We start from the raw sequence: 21,508 nt of genomic DNA, 5'->3' as shown, positions 1-21,508 counted from the left end.
TATGACTTCTTAAGAATACACTACTTAGTGTGGGTGGTGGTATGGGACGCCATCTATGCATTACACATGTAGGCTTTGAGAGAGGTTGTGGTGTGTTCCTTGATAATGTTAAATGAAACGAATGGGCTCTTATGATGATGCTAATGAAGAAGGTCGATTTAATGTTTAATGATTGAAAGTGCTCTTAATGTAATGAAATTAATGAAGAATGTGACTTGTGATTAAATGAGATGATGCATGCTATACTTGGATTGTATTATGAGTTACTTCCTTGTTATGACTTGTTGAGTATGAATGTGCCTTGTCTATGGTGACTTCAAAGGAGTACTTAGGGTGAGTTGAAGTATGGGATGCTACTTGCACATTGTACAAGTATGACTTAAAGTTGTCTTAGATGTTGGTCTTGATGTGATGATGTGACTTATGTAATGTTTATGTCTCTTATATGCTTTATTGTGTAAAGGTTGAATGGTAAGTTCACTTTTGGTGACCTTAAGGTGGTACTTTGGTGTGGATGGTGGTATGAGATGCTATCCATACATTGCACAAAGTATAGCTTGAGGGGTACTTAAGGTGAAGGCTTAATGTGAAGGTAAAGGTTTATATGATGATTATGTTCTAATGTTGTTTAAATGACTTATATGTTGGTTGTGGTTGAATATTATGCCTCCTGTGTTCATGTTCTTGAAGGTTTTACCAAAATGGCATATATCATGACTTTCAAACAAAGATGTCCTTTTTAAGCATGGTTTTTGCATGGCTTCCATATTTAGTACATCCAATGTGCTAACCCATATTTCTTCTCCCTTTTTACCAAAGTGTAGGGTTTGGAGATATTGGTGTCTTTACTTGGAAGATAGGTTTCTAAGGAGCTTGAAGATGAAGACTTGGTGAGTCCTCATAGTTTTGAGGACAATACCCACTTTGTTCCTTTATGTCTTTTAGTTGATGCTAAAGCTTTTGTTTGGGCTAAGTCCCAATGTTGTATTCAAAGTATTAGATGGTTTGAGACATAGTATATAAAGTCTAGAAAGTCTTTCGCTTGCTTTTTAATGAGAGATGTTTTCGATTGTAAAGAAAAGTTTTAAATTCCTCTCTATTTTTCCTATGTTCTTATGTTCAAGAATACTATGAGGCTTGTATTAGATCCATTCGGGATCGAGTACGCCGTGTTACTACTAGGGGGGGCTATCGGGTCGTGACAGGAGAAGAAAGGCGTCGTCCTTTTTTGAAAAGTGGAGAAGGATTTGAGCGGTGATTCTTTTTGAGAAAATGAAGCGCGTGTATCTGGGGAAAAGGAAGAGGAATCGAGGCGTTGGGGTTGTACTATTTTGGAAAAGATGAAAAGGTCTTATCTAATTTGGGTCGTCTGATCGTTTGATCGGACGGTTAAGATAAATCATGGATTAAAAGGAAAATATATATATTTAAATAATGGTAAAAGCTTAATTAACTAGGACCGTTAGATTTAATTGTAGGGTCAAGATTTAAGCTAAAGAAGCACAATCCATGTGCTCGCCTATACACGGATTGGCCGATTTAAGGGGATTTGGATTGCCAAAATTGCTCAAATTAAAATCATTTAAATTATAACTACTTCTTTATTAAATAGGCAAAATTTATTAAAAATAATTATTTTGCAAGACTAGATTATTTGATGAAATTAGTCACTCTTAAAATAAAATTAATAAAAATTAGTAACTCATTAATTAATTAAGCTTTCTAATTTTATAAACAATGTACGAAAAATATCTATTGCGACAAAAGAAATTATATTTGAACAAAAAAAGATTCAATTCTTAAGAACGAAACTTATTTAAAAAATGAGAAAGTTAGTAGTAATATAATATATTTAATTTTTATAAGAAATAACATTTATGAAATAAATTTATCAGGTAAAAATAATTTTTTTGTGTGGAGAGCCAAAATTGGGTGTCAACAACTTGTCCCTTTCTTTGTCCATGGAAGAGAGTAAAGAAGACATGGGTAAAGAAATATTGACACAATCCAATTTTTGGCGACCCACCAAAATACACTTTGAGCAATAACTTGGTAAGAATGTTTATGAAGTTTTGGTCGAACTCTGGCTTCTTAGTTGCTTACATATCTCAGGTTTTATGAGAAATCAGGCCATATGTAGTTTGAGAGTATAGGGACATAGAAATTTTTTATTAAAATTTGCCCTAGTATCGAATTATGCTAATATTGAAATCTTTTGGTGGTGAGGTATGAAGAGATTAGCACGAATAGAGGGATGAGATATAGTTCTTAAGAAACTTGAACGAGAAATGCTCCGTAGCAATTTCTACTGAAGACCTATGGTAGAGGGATGAATTTTCAAAATGATGCCCAGTGTCGAGTTATAATGAACTGAGACATGTAAGAGTTATAAGTAAGATTTAAATCTGAACTTCTGAAAATCGAGTCGAGTTGAGTTTTGAAAGTGAATCTTTGTCGTAGCTAGTGATGCTTGACATTGCACTAACTTGCCCTACTTTGCTGCTTAGAGGGAGTTCCTCATTGTAATGTGCCTGCAAAAACATGTAAAAAGGTGAAAAGTACCTGTTGCGGTTCAAAAATTATAAATTAAAATAGTAATGTAAAGAGTAGAGTGTAGATGTTCAAACGATTATTGATGTCTCATCTCTGTGTGTTGAATGTGATGTAGGTAAAGTAACTTGTAATGTAGAGGCCCTCGATTGGCGGGGCTGTTGTAATGTAAAAAGGTGCATCTGGCTGTGTAAAGCTTGTAATGTAGAGGCCCTCGACTGGTGGGGTTGTTGTAATGTAAAAGCATGTGTCTGACTGTGTAAAACTTGTAATGTAACACTTGATTGTCGGCGTATGACAGTGTCGCTATGCTTGCATGCCCCCGACCGGTGGAGCTTTGGTGACGTCGCTACGATGTTAGTCTCTGATTGGCGGAGTGTTTCTTCTTTCGCTTATATACAGGCTCAATTGGCCGAGTTCGGTCGATATATGCTTGCATACCCCCGGTCGGTGGAGCTTTGGTGACGTCGCTACGATGTTAGTCTCTGATTGGCGGAGTGTTTCTTCTTTTGCTTATATGCAGGCTCTGATTGGTGAAGATCGATCGACGATTGTTATGTACAGCCTCCGGTTGGTGGAGTTTAACAAAGTTTGCTATGTACAGCCTCCGGTTGGAGGAGTTTGACGATGTTTGCTATGTACAGCCTCCGGTTGGCGGAGTTTGAGTGACATTTGTTATGTACAACCCCAGACTTGTGAAGTTTGGCGTTGTCATACGGTGGTCTCCGATTGGTGGAGTTGTTGATGAGGTTAGTTTATAAGCTCCAGTTTGTGGATTTATTTTGACAAAAAGCTAACTAACCTATTTTCCTATGAGGGACCTCTTTTTTTCAGCATTTGATCCAAATCTTGAGCGTACCTGCCATGGGCATGGTTGTACATGTGGAAATGGAGCACCTAGCTAGAACAAGATCAGATCATGCCCCATTATTACTCTATTTGGGTGGACAACAACCTCATATTAGAAAACCATTCAAAATCTTGAAAATTTGGGTGGAAGAGGCTGACATTAAGGATGTGGTGAAAAGAAGTTGGGTTGCTCAGGAGAATTCAGATATCTTTATTACTATTAAGCAGAAAATGAAGAATACTAAGTATGCTCTTGCTTGTTCTGCAAAGAAAGATTTGGAGATATATTCAAACAACTGATCTTTAGAGAGAAGATTGTGAGGCTCAAAGAAGAATTTTTTGAAGAAAATCCTACTGTAAGCAATAGAATTGTTCTTCAGAGTGCTCAGGCTGAATTGAAGAGATATTTACACTTTAAAGAGGAGTTTTGGAGACAAAAGGCAGGGATTCAGTGGTTCTCGGAAGGAGACAGAAATACTAGATTTTTCCATAGTCTAGTAAAAGGGAGGAGAAAGAGACTTTCGCTTTCAAGAATCATCAAAGAAGATGGGCAATGGGCAGAAGAGAATGAGCAGGTGGCCGTTGAGGCTGTTTTTTTTTTTCAGAAGCAATTTTCTAGTGAAAATGTCCCTGCAGACTTGTCTCTTCTTAATCATGTGCCTACGCTAGTTACTGAGGAGATGAATAGGGGTATTACAAAGGCACCATTAGAAAAGGAAGTGAAGAGGGTAATTTTTGAATTGAATGGAGAAAGTGCTAGTGGCCCGGATGGGTTAACAAGTATAATTTTCCAAAGCTGCTGGGATATTGTTAGTGGAGATATTGTAAAAATGATCATGGCTTTCTTTGCAGGAAACACTTTACCTAAATCTATTACACATACTAATTTGGTCTTATTGCCAAAAAAAAAAGAATTTGTTCAGTCATTCTCTAACATGAGGCCAATTAGTTTAAGTAATTTTCTTAATAAGGTAATATCAAGATTGATTCATGATAGGCTTGAGGCATATCTCCCTATTCTAGTGTTTAAAAATCAGTCTGGGTTTGTGAAAGGTAGAAATATCACAGAAAATATCTTATTGGCCCAAGAAATCATTACAGATATGAAAAAAGAGGCAAACCTGCTAATGTGGTAATTAAGCTGGATATGGCCAAAGCTTATGATAGAGTGGATTGAAAGTATTTGATAAAGGTGCTGGAAAAAATGGGATTTGATAATAGAGTGGTAGATATGATTTGGAGATTATTGGCTAATAATTGGTAGTCTATTCTTATAAATGGGCAATCCTATGGTTTCTTTCATTCTACTAGGGGTGTGAAACAAGGAGACCCTTTGTCTCCTGCTCTGTTTATTTTATCTACAGAAGTGTTGGCTAGAGCCCTAAACTATTTATTTGAGAATAAGGACTTCAAGAGATTTGGGATGCCAAAATGGAGTGATAACATTAATCATTTGTCATATGCAGATGATACTATCTTATTTGTTTCTGCAGATAAGAAGTCTTTGAGGTTAGTGATGCAAACTTTGGAGGAGTATGAGCAACCGTCAAGGCAGAAGATCAATAAGGAGAATAGTTTATTTTATGTGCATGATAACTGTGATCTAGGAGGTGGAACGTTGTATAGGATTCCCCAGAGGAAAATTTCCTTTGATGTACTTAGGGTGTCCAATTGGACATGCCAGACTGAGAAAGAATCACTATTCAGATCTCAATAAAAAGGTACATAACAAATTGCAAACCTGGAAAGGGAAGATCCATTCTTTTGGAGGTAAATCTGTATTAGTAAATAATGTTCTGAATAGCATCCCTATATATCTATTGTCTGCTATAAATCCTCCTAAATGTGTGATTCATGAGTTAGATAGAATGTTTGCAAGATTTCTATGGAATTTCAAGGAGGTGGGCAGAAACAAACATTGGGTTGCTTGGGATGTTATTTGCAGGCCTAAAGAAGAAGGTGGTCTAGGCTTTAGATCACTGTTTGATATTTCAAAAGCATTACATGCTAAACTATGGTGGATATTTAGGACTCAAAAGTCAATGTGGACTATCTTTATGTGGAATAAGTATTGCAAAAGGTATCCTTCTCAGGTGGTAGAATGGAAAGGGGGTTATCAGACGTGGAAGTATATGATTGAAGCCAGAAATTATGTTGATAAAAAAATTTGGTGGGAGCCAAAGTGTGGGAATGCTAACATTTGGTATGACAACTGGACTAAGTTTGGAGCTCTACAATATTATCTCCCAGTGACTAACAGAAGATCTCACCAGTTTGAAGATGTCAATCAATTAGTCAATAATGGGAGGTAGAATCCTAATGTACTAAATATGCTATTTCCAGAGGAGGTTAGTAATCACATCCAGCATAATCTTATGGTTGAAGAAGGGTCAACAAAATGGGACAAACCCTGGTGGATGCTTAATCCTTCTGGGAAATTCACAGTCAAGTCTGCTTGGGAAATACCAAGACAACCAGGTGATGTTCTACGGGATTACAAGAAGTTGTGGATAAAAGGAATGCCTTTCAAAGTGTCCTTCTTGGTTTGGAGGTTCTGGATTAAGAGAATTCCTATTGGGGAAGTGCTTGTAAGAAGCCAGATATGTGATGAACTAATTTGTAAATGTTGTGTTGAAAATGAGAGGGAAACAATTGAACATTTATTTATTAAATGTCCAATTGCTAATAGGCTATGGGGTAATTTTGCAGCTGCAGGGGGGGGATAAATGGTCCTTTTTTACAATTAAGGGATTCTGTAATGAAATGGTGGAATGCAGAAAGAACACCTAAGTTGCAAATACTCTTCAATGCAGTGCCTTTATTTATAATATGGCAGATTTGGAAGAGGAGAAACACCATTAATCATGGAGGAAGAATGTCATATGTGGGCATAGAATTAGAAATAACAGAAATTTGTTTCTGTTAGCCAAGTATAACTACCCCTGGCTCAAAAACTTACCAACATCTTGGCCTGGGTTAGTAAGATTTTTGGAGGAGTACATTCCCACCCTTGGTTGCAGAACAGTAGTGTGGAAGCTTCCAGAGATGGGGTCCTTTAAATGCAATTCTGATGGAGCTTCGAAGGGAAATCCAGGCCCAAGTTCTGGGGCTTTTTGTATCAGGAATGGAGAAGGGAACTTAATTTATGCTGAAGTAAGGAGATTATTTGATGGTTCGAATCTAGTGGCAGAAGTGATGGCTTTAAGATTGGGGTTGGAGTATTGTGTACAACACAATCTTCTCCATGTTACACTTGAAACTGATTCTCTATCTTTTAAGAATATTCTGGATGGAAGCTGGTAAATCCCTTGGGGCATAGTGATGGAAGTCAAGAGGATCAAGATGCTTATGAAGGACAAGGAAGTGACAGTGGAACATACACTCAGAGAAGGAAATCAGTTGGCTGATTTTTTTACTAATGACATTTTTTGTTTTGCAGGGACTCAAATACTAACATATTCAAATATTCAAGATATACCAAGGGAAGCTAGAGGCATCATCAATACAGAAAAAGCAAAACTTCCTAATCTCAGGATAAGAAGATATCAAAATTGAGATTTTTGTTAATTAGGGTCATACAACGAAGATAGCAATAAAATAGGTCATATCGCAGACTCGGGAACTTACAAACAGATGCAACAATGACAAGTATGAAGAGCATTTACAGATAAATAAAGTACGTATTTTTCTTGAACTTCAAGCAGTGGTATCAGCTTTAAGCTCAATTTGCTGAGGGTCGAGGAAGATGGCGAAACATTGTTCTGTAATAGCAGGTAGATAAGGGCATGACAACAATAAAAGTGAAATCACATAAAGGGATATGGATCGTGAAGAACTCAATATTACCAAGTGATTTCTTTTAGGAATTTGCAGACTATGGTGAGGCTTGAGTCCATATGAAGTCGACTATCAAAAGGGATAGGAAGATGGTTTATACATCAAAAGCTTTAAAATCATCAGGAACTCACCAGATCTGTCGTTGTAGAGAAGAAGAAGTCTTCATTAAGATTGTTTTCATGGCATTCGTGAGACTTGGAATGTCTTAGGTGTAAAGACCTTAAGCGCAACAACTTTCAATGACTGGAGCGGAGTTGGATGCTGATTTGGAAGCTCATGATATCTCTCTTTCGTTGCTGCTCTCTAACTATGGTTGATAGAGTTGTGATGAAGGAGATGAAGCATTTTTGTTCCCCTTTTTGGTTATCTTTGAGGTCCGGACATGGCAGGTCCTGGAACTGATATTTCCTTTTTTTTTTTTTTTTTTTCTTGTTTGTTTGTTTTTGGGCCTGGGTCGGTTCAAGTCCTGGACCTTTTTATTTATGAAATAAAGACCTTTATGGTCTACTTACAGTAAAAAAAAAAAAAAAAGCAGAAAAGGATAAGTATCACATCACTTGCTACCCACCACAAGTAAAGCGATACCAAAACTCATTTAGAAATCATGGAGCTAACAGCCGATGAGCTCAAGGCATATGACGGATCAGATCCATCAAAGCCAATTTACGTGGCAATCAAAGGTCGAATCTTCGATGTGAGTGCCGGTAATTCGTTCTATGGTCCCGGTGGGCCTTACTGTATGTTCGCCGGAAAAGATGCAAGCAGAGCACTTGCAAAGATGAGCAAGAACGAAGAAGATGTTTCTCCATCTCTTGATGGGTTATCTGAGAAAGAAATGGGTGTTCTCAATGATTGGGAGACCAAATTCGAAGCTAAGTATTCAATTGTTGGAACTGTGATTTCTTAATTACTTTTGGATCTGGGAATTATGAATAAATATAGGGTTTTCTTATGAATGAATGAATGAATGTACTGCGTATTTCTCATGGATCTGTTTGTGTAAAGACAAAATTAACGTGTGCAATTAAGAATAAATTTTACCCTTTAAAGTGCTGTTTGTTTGTATCATACTGAATAATGCATAGTGTATTTGGTAATCTATTGATGTTTGGGATTGTTTGCAATTTGTATTTGAAGTACCAACTGATTTATCTATGATGTGATTGCTTAATTATTAGTATTTTTTGTTGGTTAATTGCTAATCTCCATTTCACATTCTGTAAACATCCCTCATTTATACCTTAGTTAAACTTAAACTACATCCTTGCACAAGTATGTAATTAACAAAAAAAAAAAAAAAAACATCCCTACTTTTTCTTTGTTTTCACTCCCTCTAGGATCTCCCACACTCGAACTCGCAACTTTTGGGTTGAAAGTAAGGTCCGAACAACTCTCTCGTCAAAAACATCCCTTCACTGTCCTCAAAAGTTGCAACTTTTGTTCGACTCCTTTAAGAAACTAACGGTTTTCAACCAAAATGTGTTACATCTGTTCTTCAGCTCAGCCATGAATCAATGCATTGCTGGATCTTACAAATTATGTTGCGATTTTGTGATCTGCAAAAAAGATGCAAGATGGATCAAATCATGTTATATAGGAGGGAGTTAGTCTAATAGTAACGTCATTGAGATAGATATTTTTTTTTTACTAGGGAACTTACCGTCACTATCTTTGGGTTTGGGCTCATGTGTGTATAGAATAACTCATGCTTCAATGTAATAAATAGCTCGCAAACCACACTAACAAGGTAAAATTGGACAAGTCTCATATGACGAGCTCAATCAAAAAGGCATGTAAGAGAATTTTAAATTAATGATCTACATTTGGGATATTATCTTCTCTGCCACTTGCCGATATCATTGAAAAATATATCATTAACTTGAAATTTTGAACGTCAAATCACCAATCACCATAGTTGCTTTATGAATAATTCCATAATCAAAAAGCACATGTGAGGTCTCCATTAAATAAAAACGAATGTTACATACCATCAATATACATATTAATGCAAGTCATTCTATGAGCCGTTGAATTTGGTGATAGTTGAAACTTTTCATTTCTTTATTGAATTCTTAAATGCATTAAAACATAATATTTTTTTTTTTTTCTTATCTGGTCAAGGTGCGTGCAATCTAATTGATGACACACATAATTTCACATCATTTTTTTAATTTTATTTTTTATGACAAGGGAAACCCACAGCCACTACCCTTTGGGTGCGCACAGGGTAAAACCCCCGCTTCTATGCAATAACTCGCAAATCACATAGGAGAGGTAACACGCACTAGGCAAGCCCGGTGCGACGAGCTCGATCCAGAAGGCAAACCCCTTGCTTTCGCTGGCAAGGGGTTTCGAACTTGAGACCTCCAACATGGAAGTCCCAAGCCCAAACCACTGGGCCACCCCGAAGGATAATTTCACATCATTTTTTAATGACACATAAGAAATTAAATATTAAAAAAATCAAATATGTTACTCTTACAAATTTTAAGAATTCTCAAAGAGTCATGTTATTCATATTTACTCACAACTTGAGCATCAAATTAATGCCAAATGATGAAATTATTCCCCATTTGAATTGAAATTTCAACTACAAGTTCATTCAAAACAAATGAGTCTCAATCACAATTTTGATTAATTTCACAAATTCACAATACCCATTTGTTGCTCTTCAAGCATATCAATGGAGTTTTTAAAATTTTAATACCCACCATCACCCTATATGTTAACTCATACCCACACATTCTCTTTGAACCCAACTAACACAAATAAGTTTCAATATTTTAGAATCTAAATAACTAAAAAATTTGAAGGGTGGGGGGCAAAACGAAAGGATTAGGGATGGAGTGTTTGATTTGCTTTAGAAGAGGAGATTGGGCTAAGAAAAAGAGAGGGTGTGGTGGGTGACTTCGAAGAAAAAGAAGAGAATGGATGGAGAAGAAGAAAGTTGAGGGATAGGGGGGAGGGGAGAGATTTTGGTTTTCCATTCGAACTTGCATTAGAGTTCCGAATAAGTTTGAATCCCGTATTGAAATAGAAATAGCTTTTTTAAATTAAAAAAATTGTTTCTTAAAAATTCAATGTGTTTTTTAAAATATAAAATATCATATTTACTCGCTTCTAAACACGTGCAATCAAGCATTTTTCCAACTAAGCAACATTATTGTCGCATAGGTTTAGTTAATGGTTAGTGGGATTTAAAATAGTGTTGTAATGAATTTAAGGATTCAGTTGGCAAAGTGATTAGCAGAAGGGTCCGTCTTGCTGACAAACGGATTAAAAACTGCAAATTTTATGAAAATTACGTCAGCTACATTTTGCTTTCCATTATCCTAAAATGACCAAGAATTATGCAAAAGGTATCACTGGACTTCCATTACCTCTTCTCCTCTTTGTTGTTCCTTTTATTGATACGAAAGGGCTTAACAGGTAGATCTTCAAATTGTATATAAGAATATAATCACGGCAAGGACAAAATCATGTTCCACTAATTTAATCACTTCATCAACAACTATTTCCATCTTTAAGAAACTGAAGTTCTCCAAGATTTACACTCTCTAGTCCAATAGTAGTGTACATATCCTGTAAAGGATTTTGCCCACTCCATGTATATAATAGCTGAATTACGTCAGCAAGAATGTCAATACTACCTGAGCCAGAAACAGCATGTTTCCATTTCGAATCATGGAATGCTCCAATAGAAACAAATGGAAAGTTGTCACCCAGCAAGATGGAATGGAATAACATCATTCCTGTTCAAGCCAATGAGCACACCTTGTCTGGAAAACAGAGAGTTCTGAGATTTTAACACATTGAATACAATGGCCAACATTCCATAATATAAATAACTCAATCTAGCAAAAGAAGAATTTATACAAAAGAGATGGGGAAAGAAATAATTTTGGTCTCAATCTCTTCTCATAGGATCCTTTTACTATCCCTATACATAGAACTAGTCATTGTCAAGGCTCCTCACTTTCTACTTTTGTGATTGTTTCTATATTCCCTCAATTGTATCTACCGTTTCATGTACACTCAGTCAACAAAAACATTGTCAAGAATACTCTCTAACGATCAAGAGCCAAAATACTTAAACTTGATTCATATCAGCACAAAAAAGACCAACTGTTTACCTTGGCTGGTGGTGGTGCTACAGCATAGGCGGCTGTCATCTGTGTAAGTTGTCTGAAGACCCATCATCCATGATCCAATAGATATATCCTCGTGTGCATAGCTCTTCAATGAAGCACTGCATAACAGAAAAATTGAACACTTATAAACAGATACAAGACACTAGAACTAGTCAGTTTTTGTCAACCTAACACATCAAAAGGAACAACCCAGCCAAGAATTTCCGTATAGAGGAATGTTCTCTTAGGTAATTTAGAAGTCTCGGCCAAGCCTTTCCACTATTACTAGACACCTATCAAATATTCAAAGTCTTACTATTGGGTCTTGTACAATTTGAGTTCTTAAAATCTTCTTCAGTGTTTACTGTTATCAATCTATAGTTAATTTTTGTTTTGGTAAGTATCTACAGTAATGCAATAATGACAAATTTAAGGGCATTTTTTACTTTTCTTGTGCTGGTGGACTAAAATACTATTTTTCTGTCTTTCGCTGTAGTTTAACCTTTTTTCTTAAATATAGAGACTGAAAAGCTACTTTAGGCCCTTCTAAAGGTATTCTAGGTAAGCCTAAGCTTTTCCAATAGAAGGTTTCATCTTTTTTGGAACATTGGTAAAGTTGTATTCTTTAACATCCAAGGACAAGCTGGCCACCTTAAAAGATTTACAGCCCTAACCAAAATTATAAGCTCTCTATTAATTCTATAGATTGATCCACATCTTCTATACAGAGTTGTTTACACCAAAAAAGTACGGATACTACACAATTCCACTTTACTTTGTGAATGGAATTAGTTCTATCTTCAAAACATCTCCCATTTCTTTCCTTTAATGCTGACCACCATATGCATGAGGGTATCAGCTTCCACCACTTCTTTCGAGTTTTGCTACCCACCCACCCACCCACCCCCCACCCCCCTCTGATCCATCAACTAAAGCGGACAGAAGTGTATTCAGGCATAGTCCAGCTGGAGCCTGTGATGTTGAGGACAAGCTTCCAGATCTGCGTAAAGAATTTGCAGTGTAGGAATAAATCTTTTGTTTCCCCAAGTCAAATTGCATAGGAAACATCCAAGGACTAGTTGCAGTCCCTTCTTCTGTAGGCCTTCTTGAGTTGAGCAGGCTCTTTTGATGACTAACTAAGTGAAGCATTTCACTTTGGTGGGGTTCAGTCCTCTCCAAATACTCTTCCAGTGATGATGGTAGCCTCCAACCCCGACTTGTATTCCTTTCTTGTAGCATTGTTTACTGTGAAGTTACCATCCTTGTGTGCTTCCATATAACTTTATCTGGTGCATTTGTGACTAGTTTGGTTCCCCCCAATTTTTCAGTGTAGAGAAGCTACACTATACACTTCCCAATCATTCAATAGTCTCCTGCCTTGAGTTGTCAAGCATTCATATACTCTGGCTTCAGTATTGTTGCAGATTGAATAAAGATCTGGCAATAACTCACTAAGAGGAATTTGATCAATCCATCCATCTCTCCGGAACTTATTCTTGTTGCCATTTCCAACTTTGAGAAGCACATTTTCTTCCATAGAGTTCCATAAAGCTCTGATTGTCCCCCATACTCCCCATCCATAGGGTTCTGAAACTACCTCTGAACACCATGGGTTTAATTACCCATACTTTGCCACTATCACCTCCTTCCATAGTGTTCTTCCTCACTAGTATACCTCCACAACCACTTCATTAAAAGGATGTTGTTTAGGATTCCCAAATTTCTAATATCCAGTGCCCCTCTTTCCTTGCTCAGCATCACAGTATTCCATTTCACTAGACAGTAGCCCTTGCACTATACCTCTTTCTCTCCTTTCCAGAGGAAGGTTCTTCCAAGTTTGTCTAGTTTTTTGACAACTTTTGGAGGAATCGGAAATAGTGACATAACATAAGTAGGCAGTGAATCTAAAAAAGAGTTTATCAAGATCACTCTACCCCCCAAGGATAGATATTGAGTCTTCCATCTTGACAACTTTCTCTCTGCATTTTCTAGAATTCCATCCCATATCTCCAAAGCTTCATGTTTTCTCCCTAGTGGCATTGGTTGTTGGCAATTTCTCTACTTTATACCCCAGAATGCTTTCCAATCCTTGAATCTGAGGCCCCTCCTTGACTAGGATCAGGCTGCTTTTTCCCCAATTGACCCTTAAACCTGAAACTGCTTCAAATAAGATCAGAATAAGATCAGAATCAATCTGATGTAATTCAGTTGTTCACCTTCTGGCTCACATAGGATGATAGTATCATCTGCATATATCAAATGACTAAACTTCTTTGTACTCCCTATTTTGTCTCCTACCCTAATAACAAATTCGGCGAATTAATTGGTAGCTGCCACTGAAACACATAAGCATTCAGGCAAAATCAAAGCAGGCTGTACATGTATGGCCAACCTTTTTTTTTCAAGAAACTATAGCTAACCTGTTTATGTTAATATACTGAGCCAAATTTTTAGAAAGCACCAGAACTGAACCGGCAGCATGTCGGAAGTACCTGAAAAGAAATTCATGTCAATTTAGAGTAGAGAGGAGTGACAGGAACCAAGAAATTCGGCAAGGTACATTGGCAATGTGGAAAATGGGAAATTGGCCCAAACCACCAGTTGAGAGTTTCATTTGGAAAGAGGAATATAATCATTCTAATTAGCATGCACACAAAAAACACCCAAAAGCACAGCAACTACAGGACAACTAAGGAAAATTCAAATAGCAGCTGAAAAACAATTAAGCAGCTGAAAAACATTAACATGTTGTTTTTTAGGTGTAAAGAAGATGGTATAGAAGAAGTAGAACAGTTGGTAGATTTCCTAGGATCTATGTAATTATGGTTTTAGCTTGTAACTTTTTGGAGGTAGCCAGCATACCCTTAATGCTGAAGAATACAACTTTAACTTTATCAAAAAAAAAAACAATTAAGTATGCTGCCAAATTTGGAAATGTTAATGTTAACCCTATTCAATTGAGGACTAATTTAACAAAATAATGTAACTAGATGTCAGGTATGAATTATGATAAATTAGTTTTTTTTATGAGCAGCTCCAAGTTTCTAGATCTGCCACTTCATAGGAAGATAGGTAGAAAGATTAAGTTTACTAAAACAATATCCGGAAAACCTTGTACATTGGCTAGATAGATACATGATACATCCATGACACTTGAAATATTAATTCAACCAAATGAAAATCATTCCAATCAAAACATCTAACAACTAAAATTACTATGCATAATTTGTGATGTGAGAGGATATAAACCTGGTTTATTCCTCCCCATAAACAGACTTAAAGTCATTTGGACCCTATAAGCATAAGCTAATATAAAGGCCAGAGTACCATATACAGCAATAAGGATGCATCAGCTTCCTAGGACTCAGTAATACTTACGACTTCTCATCTCCAAATTTCCACCATTCTGGCTCGTACCATGACTTTCCCCTGGAAAAGGTGAAACTTTAATGCTTAATGTATTGCATACATGATATTAAGCTGAGCAAAATCTGAAAGACAATCTTACTCTTCCGAAACTACTTCTCCAGATTTCATGCATCCAATGTAAGAACTATCTTGACCATGACGCTTTTGGAGGAGCTCAATCAACCCATCTGATAGAATAAAGTTAAAAAATATATTAGAAAAGCTCAAATATAGGGGCAATTAAACGTAATTCTAGAGGAAAGATAAGCACGGATTTTACCAAGGTCAACATCAATGTTGTCATCAACTTTCACATAAAACTCTGCATCCCAAGTTTGTATTGCTGAGCTAAAGAAATATTTAGCCTTTTTGGGCAGTTCCTCGTGAGCTTCCTCATGACTTCCCTTTTAATAATTGGAAAAACATAGTTAAGCAAAAGTAAGCTGCATATGGAACAAGTTGACATGACAGTAAAAATAATTAGGAGAATGTGTACAGACTAAGCTCTAATGATCATTTACACACATGACTTAAATTATTTACATGACCTTTCTGCAACCAACATGTCTATGCATCAACTATTTGGGTGGAGCCCAAGTAAAATTATGCCACAAAAAGATACAGATAGGTTAGACAAAAATGAATACTAACAAACTTACTAGAATCAAGAAATCTTTTGTCGCCCGATTTTCCTCGTTAATATTGCGGTCCAAGCTATCACCTCGGTTGGGACTGCCAAGTTCGAAAAATCCAGAGATGAACAAAGCCACTAAAAGGTCACATAAGCAGAAATGCATATTTCCAGTTTTCAGTATGTAGCACAAACCTCCGACCAATAACAAATCGCACGACCACTCCTCTTTCTTCAAGTTTTGACAAAGCATCAACTGTCAGGGAAAAGAAAATATAGATGTATCAGATCCACCAGCAATACCAGACATTTTAAAAGGAAAATGTCCAGATTTGCCTTTGTACTATTTGGAATTGCTCAAATTTGCCCTCCATTACACTTTTGGTCCATTATACCCTAGTCGTTAGCAAATCATATTTCTTTGGCCTTGTCATTAAGGGAGCTCCAGCATGAAATGGGTAGACTCCACGTGTCCAAATTCTTTGAGAAAAAATTTCCAAATTACCCCTCAACATTTGACTAAGGTTTAAAAAGAACCTCACATTGGAGCTTCTGTAGAGGTCAAGGTAAAAAATGAGATAATTACCCAAGAGGGGGGATAAATACAGACAAAGTTGCTCAATTTTAGCGCTTGTATAAAGAAAAATTTGACCCTTTCCCCTTTTTATAATTGATCCAGTAGCATGAGAAACTTGTGAGTATAGGTAGAAAATGGGTGGGTTAGACTGAATTTGGGCAGGCCAAGATAGGCTGAGTTAAAAAATGGGCGGGCAATTGATCCGCCCAAAAGTTACTTGAGCTGAATGGGCTAAAATGCAGGTCAAAACCCAACTCGCCCAATTCGTACCAAGTTTTAATTGCTTTTTTTAAAAAAATTTAGTATCTAATAAAAAATATTATGGCTATATATACTACAACAACAACATACTCAATATAGTCCCACAAAGTGGGGTCTGGGGAGGGTAGAGTGTATGCAGACTTTAGCTTTACCTCAGAGGTAGACAGATTGTTTCCGATACACCCTCAGCTCTATGGCTATATATAACATATCAAATAAAAAATGTCTTTTAAAAAATATTTTGACAAGATTTCCCATGGATCAATTTGGGCTAGATATCAACCCAAATTTTGATGGGTTGAAATAGGTTCGGTTGAGCTAATAAATGAGCGGTTATGATTTCATGGACTAATTTTGCCACCTCTACTTTTGAGCAACCAAAGTCGTGACTCCAAACTAAGTTTCAACATTAAAGAAAATAAACACAATCAATGATATTTTTAGAATCATTAGTTATTGCAGTCAGCTCAAAAGAAACTATGCCCCAATTTTAGCTAATCCAAATGTTTCTAGCTCAAAATTTACTTGCATCAGTTAGGCCAATAACTCTATCTGTCATTAAAAACGAAAAGCAAGAATTGCAAAAAGTTTATGAGTGTTGAAGCAAAAAGCTAGATGTGAAGCATACACTTCTTTGAAGTGGACCGCTCAATTTACGGGAAATTAAAAAATACTAAACATTTAGGTATTCAGTACAATAGTTATTAAACTTCCCTTCAAGTAAAATAACTAATTTCACCATCGCATATACAACATTTTCCAAGTTAACCCAACGGCTCAAAGTTGAGATCCAAAGAAGTGACTTTGAGTGTAATTGTTGAAGCGCACAACTTCACTCAAGAAACGATAAACCATCATTTCGCATCTTGCCTCGCTTTAAGCAACAAAGCAATTGCTTTTAATAACATTGATATATCGTGATATCAGGTCATCTACAAAGATAAAAGAGATGAAAAAAAAACATTTCCATCTTCATGGGGCCAGTCAAACCATCTTCCATTACTTATCAAAAGGCATTATTCAAAGGCTCTATTTATTACTCCTTACGGGAGTGTGCCTAGTCAATATTGGGCGAGTATAAATAGATGGAGGGAGTAATTAATAACCTCTTGGGAATTGAAAAGTTCATTTATTTTGGACAACAGGGAGTTCTATTAATTTGGAATGGAAGGAGTAGCTTAAACTATCCTATTAACTTGACTGTTTGAGCTACTTTTGCAGTTTTATGTACTATCAAAAGTTTGATGTGCTTTCTCTCACATATTATATTGTTTAATAAACTCTACAAAATAGCGGTAGAATGAAGTATTGTAATATTTGGTGAACCTATTAAAATAATTTATAATCTGGTGCAAAACATCACTTTGAAGCTAAGATTAAAAAAAAATTCTTATTCAAAAAATGTTATTCAGGATTGGAAGCACTTTGAAGATAATTTTTCCATAATCTTATGGTATATGTATAATGTTTTATATTACTTTTACCCTATAAGTTATCAGATTTATTAAAATTATAGTTTTGTGTGAAACAATATTATCCTCTTACATAATCTATATTTATATGTTAAAAAGGCTAAATGCGAAAAAATGTTATCCGACATTCTGACCTTATAAATATAGATTTCATATTGCATGAATTGTCATTTAACTATCTTCTTAAAATTTAAGTCAGTTGAAACAAAGAAAATCAGGAGCTCTCGATGACTATAAAATCACATCAAGGATCCCCTACCCAAGTTATCAACCAAACTTTTCTGCTCAATGAGCTCTACATTCTCCAATTGCCCATAGTGCTCACAAAAGCTATTTTTCTAATCCTGTTGTATATAAATTATCCTTATTTATTGTACATCAAGTTTATATTGTAATGGTATTTATATATGTGCAAAGGTGTACCATAAGACTAGTCATCCATCAATGATGGCATATCATTGTATTTGAACATATGTTTTAGGGAAAAAAAATCCATGCCCAAAGCAAAGTGAATATAGAGACTGACCATTTGGAAACCAAGACCCTCTGATCACATTTCTCCTCAATCGACCTCCAAATCCCGTATAAATTCCTATAACAGCCAGAAGTTGTTTGCCTGAAGACGAACCACTCTGTTTCAACTGATTCTGGAGGTAACCTTGACTCTTAGCCACTGTTAATTCCATTTCAACTTCAACTATTCTCCTCTCCAGGTCCCTGGAAAACATACAGGATGCCTAAGTCAGCTCAAGCAATGGTCTGCACATGCTTGTATATGGCTATATGCACTTATATTAAGACAAAGAACAGAGGAATCTGAAAATTTTACTTGCATCCTAAAACCATTAGCTTGTCTTCCACTGTCAGCATCTTTGGTCTCTGCCATATGAATACAAAAAGCAATATTTAGAAGAAATAACCAGGCAAAAGAAGTAGCTAAATAAGTAAGATCAGGTGCTTTAAAGCACATAACTGTTGAAGCCAACACCATTAGAAAATGCGAACAACATCAGCATTAGCAATTTAAAAGCAGCAAATAATAATTTGCAAACTAGTGTTTTAGATGACGAAAGGCAACAAAAGGCGACACGGATCTGCCTCGCCACAAGGCAAGGCGCTCGCCTTTTTGAAGTGCGGCGCTAATTAATACCAAAAAATTAAAATATTTAATGACATATATAAATAACCAAAATCTCAAAATATTTCAATTCAAAAATGGAAAATAGATAGTACATACTAAAAGTCTAGAACTTGAATGAGAAAAAACATAACAAGAGTCAAAATAGTGAGAAAAAAACAGAGATAGAAGTAGCTTTGAAGTCTGAAGAAGAAGAAGAGGAAGGAAAAAGAAACAGAGGAAGAAGAGGAAGAAGAAATCTGAAGAAGAAAAAACGAAATACGTATTGGTTAAGTTTCCATTTTTGCAAAATAGGAGGATCGGCAAACATCTCAATTATGAAATTTCTTTTGAAATCGATTTTTTCAATATTCAATATTTATATTGAAAACAGTGTATCCAACAAATAGAATTCATTGTGATAAATGAAGTGGATCTATTTCGTTTTCTTTCTATTGATTGAGACCTAGCCTCTCTCCTTTGGTTCGTAGCCTTGGGTTATACACTTTTCCTTAAGGCAAAGGTTTTGCCCACTTCAAGTCATCAGAAAAGGCTGTTTGGTTGCCGGAGAAGTTTAGTCGCAGTGCAACTATGCAAATTTGGAAAAAAAAACCCTAAAATTACCTTTTAACTTTTAAAATCCTAAATTGGTCGCCTTGTTTTAAGAAACTACTAAAGGTGACACCTTTCTCGCCTCTCCCCTTTGTTGCCATTGTCGCCATGGCGTTGCCTTTGAAGATCGCCTCGCCACAAAGGTAAAAGGCGATGAAGGGTTGCCTCGCCTCTCTCCATTCGCCTTTCACAACACTGGTATAAATCTATTCATGGCACTATTATATGTTTCAAAGATCCAATCTTCAAGCCACTGCTTAGACCATTAGTAATTCATGAACATGCAAGGAAAAACTTCTACCATCTAGAGAACACTACCCTTTACCGGAGTTAATCTGATAGCCCATCTAAAAGATGATGAGAAAAAACAAATCATTGCAGTAATCCTATATTATATAGATCAAATGGGCTGCTACCATTAGGATCATTTCATTTTCCCTTAATAAGTCCCATCAATATATAATCCATAGTGTAACCTCCAGAGCATTTCCAAATACAGTAACAATTGGGTCTTCCCTATCATCGAGACACCACAATAGCACTTCACAGTACTCGAAGACTTCCCTTCCCCAAGAAAATTCATTCTAAGAAATTAGAAAATACTCCATGGTGTCCTGATTTATATAAAACTATTCCTCTCTCACTTCCAGTTTATCTGACCCTATTATCCTTTAAGTCGGTTCCAAAAAAATGACCTAGTTCAAAATTCAAAAAAAATAATTAATTAATTCCTTTTTTCCCCTTAATTACAAGCTTTTATAACCACACAAATGTTTTGACATGTTTAAAATTTAGAAAAATCAAGTAAAATCTGTGGGAATCAGGTGATATAGATTCGTCTGAATATAGAAAAAAAACCTGCTGTGAATTCTTCTTGAAAAGAGTAGCTAATAACACTCTGTTCTCTGCATCTTGCCATAACCTAAAAACAATAATCCCAACAGATTATTAAACTTTATAGGTAGTAGCCATTAATCAAAGCATTGAAGAGTGTGACTGCACATAAAAAAAATGTACCTTCCGGCGACATATAACCAAGCGAAGCAGGAAATTAACGCCATTACAAGTGAAGGTTTAGATGATGTTTGAGTAGATTTTGATTTTGATCGCCTATCTGATTTTGACGAAGAAGAAGAAGAAGAGAACGATGTCGTCGGCAAGATGCTCTCCATGTTTTCCCTAACTGGACAAGAGATCAAATTTGGAATGAGAGCATTCCTCGATTCACAAAGTAAATATGGAGATCAATTGCTTCAAAAATGAGTTTTCTAACACAGCGCCAGCGGTTGTTTGCCAATTAAGATAAATTTTGAGGTCCTCTATTTTCATATTCACTTTTACTTTGCCCCTCAATTCCTTCCTGGTTGGCACTTGGCAGATTCTTCACCTTATTTACTTTGCCCCCTTAATTCCTCCTTATTGGCACTTGGTACATGTTAGATCAAATTAGTATTTGTTTGATTTTTATATCACAATTGGTGTTGATGATGACTAAAGATGGTGATAGTGCGTGGCAATTTGGATTGGTATTGACTGATGATGGTGGTTGATGTTGGTAGCGGTTGATAATTACTAGTGGAATGATTTGAATAGCTAATGGTGGCGGTGACTGATTGGCAGTTACCGATATATAACTGTGTCTAATGGTCTAATGGTGGTAATTATCGATATTGATTAGTGGATGTAATAATGGTTGGTGGTCATGATTGCAAACTATAGTTAATTGTGATGACGATTAGTGATTGACAGTTGTGGTTGGACTGAGGATAGTGGTTGTGGACAATAGGTGGTTATGGATAGTAGGTGGTGGTGATTGACGGTGATGGTAATTGCTGAAATGGTGATTGTGGGTGGTGGATGAAAGTAGTGGAGTAGTGGTGAACTGACATCTTTGTAGAAATTCTAAAATAGGCATTTTAATGATATTAAGACTTTGTTATAGATCTTAACCGTTCAAATATATTCAGACTCGTTAAGTGATTGTAAAATGAGAAAAACAAATGCACTTAATGATTAAGATTCAGACTTTGAAAACAAATAGACTTAATGACTTAGATATAAATG

The 21,508-nt window shown here is 36.1% G+C and overlaps 2 protein-coding genes across 2 annotated transcripts; one reads left to right on the top strand and one right to left on the bottom strand.

The window, feature by feature from the left end:
* Positions 1–7,789: 7,789 nt before the first annotated feature.
* On the top strand, positions 7,790–8,175 carry LOC125827296 (probable steroid-binding protein 3). Its single transcript, XM_049506611.1, has one exon. It carries the CDS (start codon positions 7,841–7,843, stop codon positions 8,141–8,143), a length of 303 nt encoding a protein of 100 aa, XP_049362568.1. The 5' UTR covers positions 7,790–7,840; the 3' UTR covers positions 8,144–8,175.
* A 2,526-nt stretch (positions 8,176–10,701) lies between these two features.
* On the bottom strand, positions 10,702–20,685 carry LOC125827292 (hydroxyproline O-galactosyltransferase HPGT3). The gene is made up of 12 exons (XM_049506607.1): positions 20,462–20,685; positions 20,303–20,366; positions 18,545–18,594; positions 18,242–18,432; positions 15,601–15,661; positions 15,434–15,506; positions 15,055–15,178; positions 14,875–14,962; positions 14,745–14,795; positions 13,787–13,858; positions 11,370–11,485; positions 10,702–11,015 (listed from the first exon to the last, which is right to left on the bottom strand). Exons 1-12 carry the CDS (start codon positions 20,614–20,616, stop codon positions 10,993–10,995), a joined length of 1,068 nt encoding a protein of 355 aa, XP_049362564.1. The 5' UTR covers positions 20,617–20,685; the 3' UTR covers positions 10,702–10,992.
* Positions 20,686–21,508: the final 823 nt, after the last annotated feature.

Source organism: Solanum verrucosum, unplaced genomic scaffold (assembly GCF_900185275.1).
Source record: "Solanum verrucosum unplaced genomic scaffold, falcon-dt-bn FXZP01000106.1, whole genome shotgun sequence".
Taxonomy (NCBI): domain Eukaryota; kingdom Viridiplantae; phylum Streptophyta; class Magnoliopsida; order Solanales; family Solanaceae; genus Solanum; species Solanum verrucosum.
This window is presented reverse-complemented; position numbering and strand designations above follow the sequence as displayed.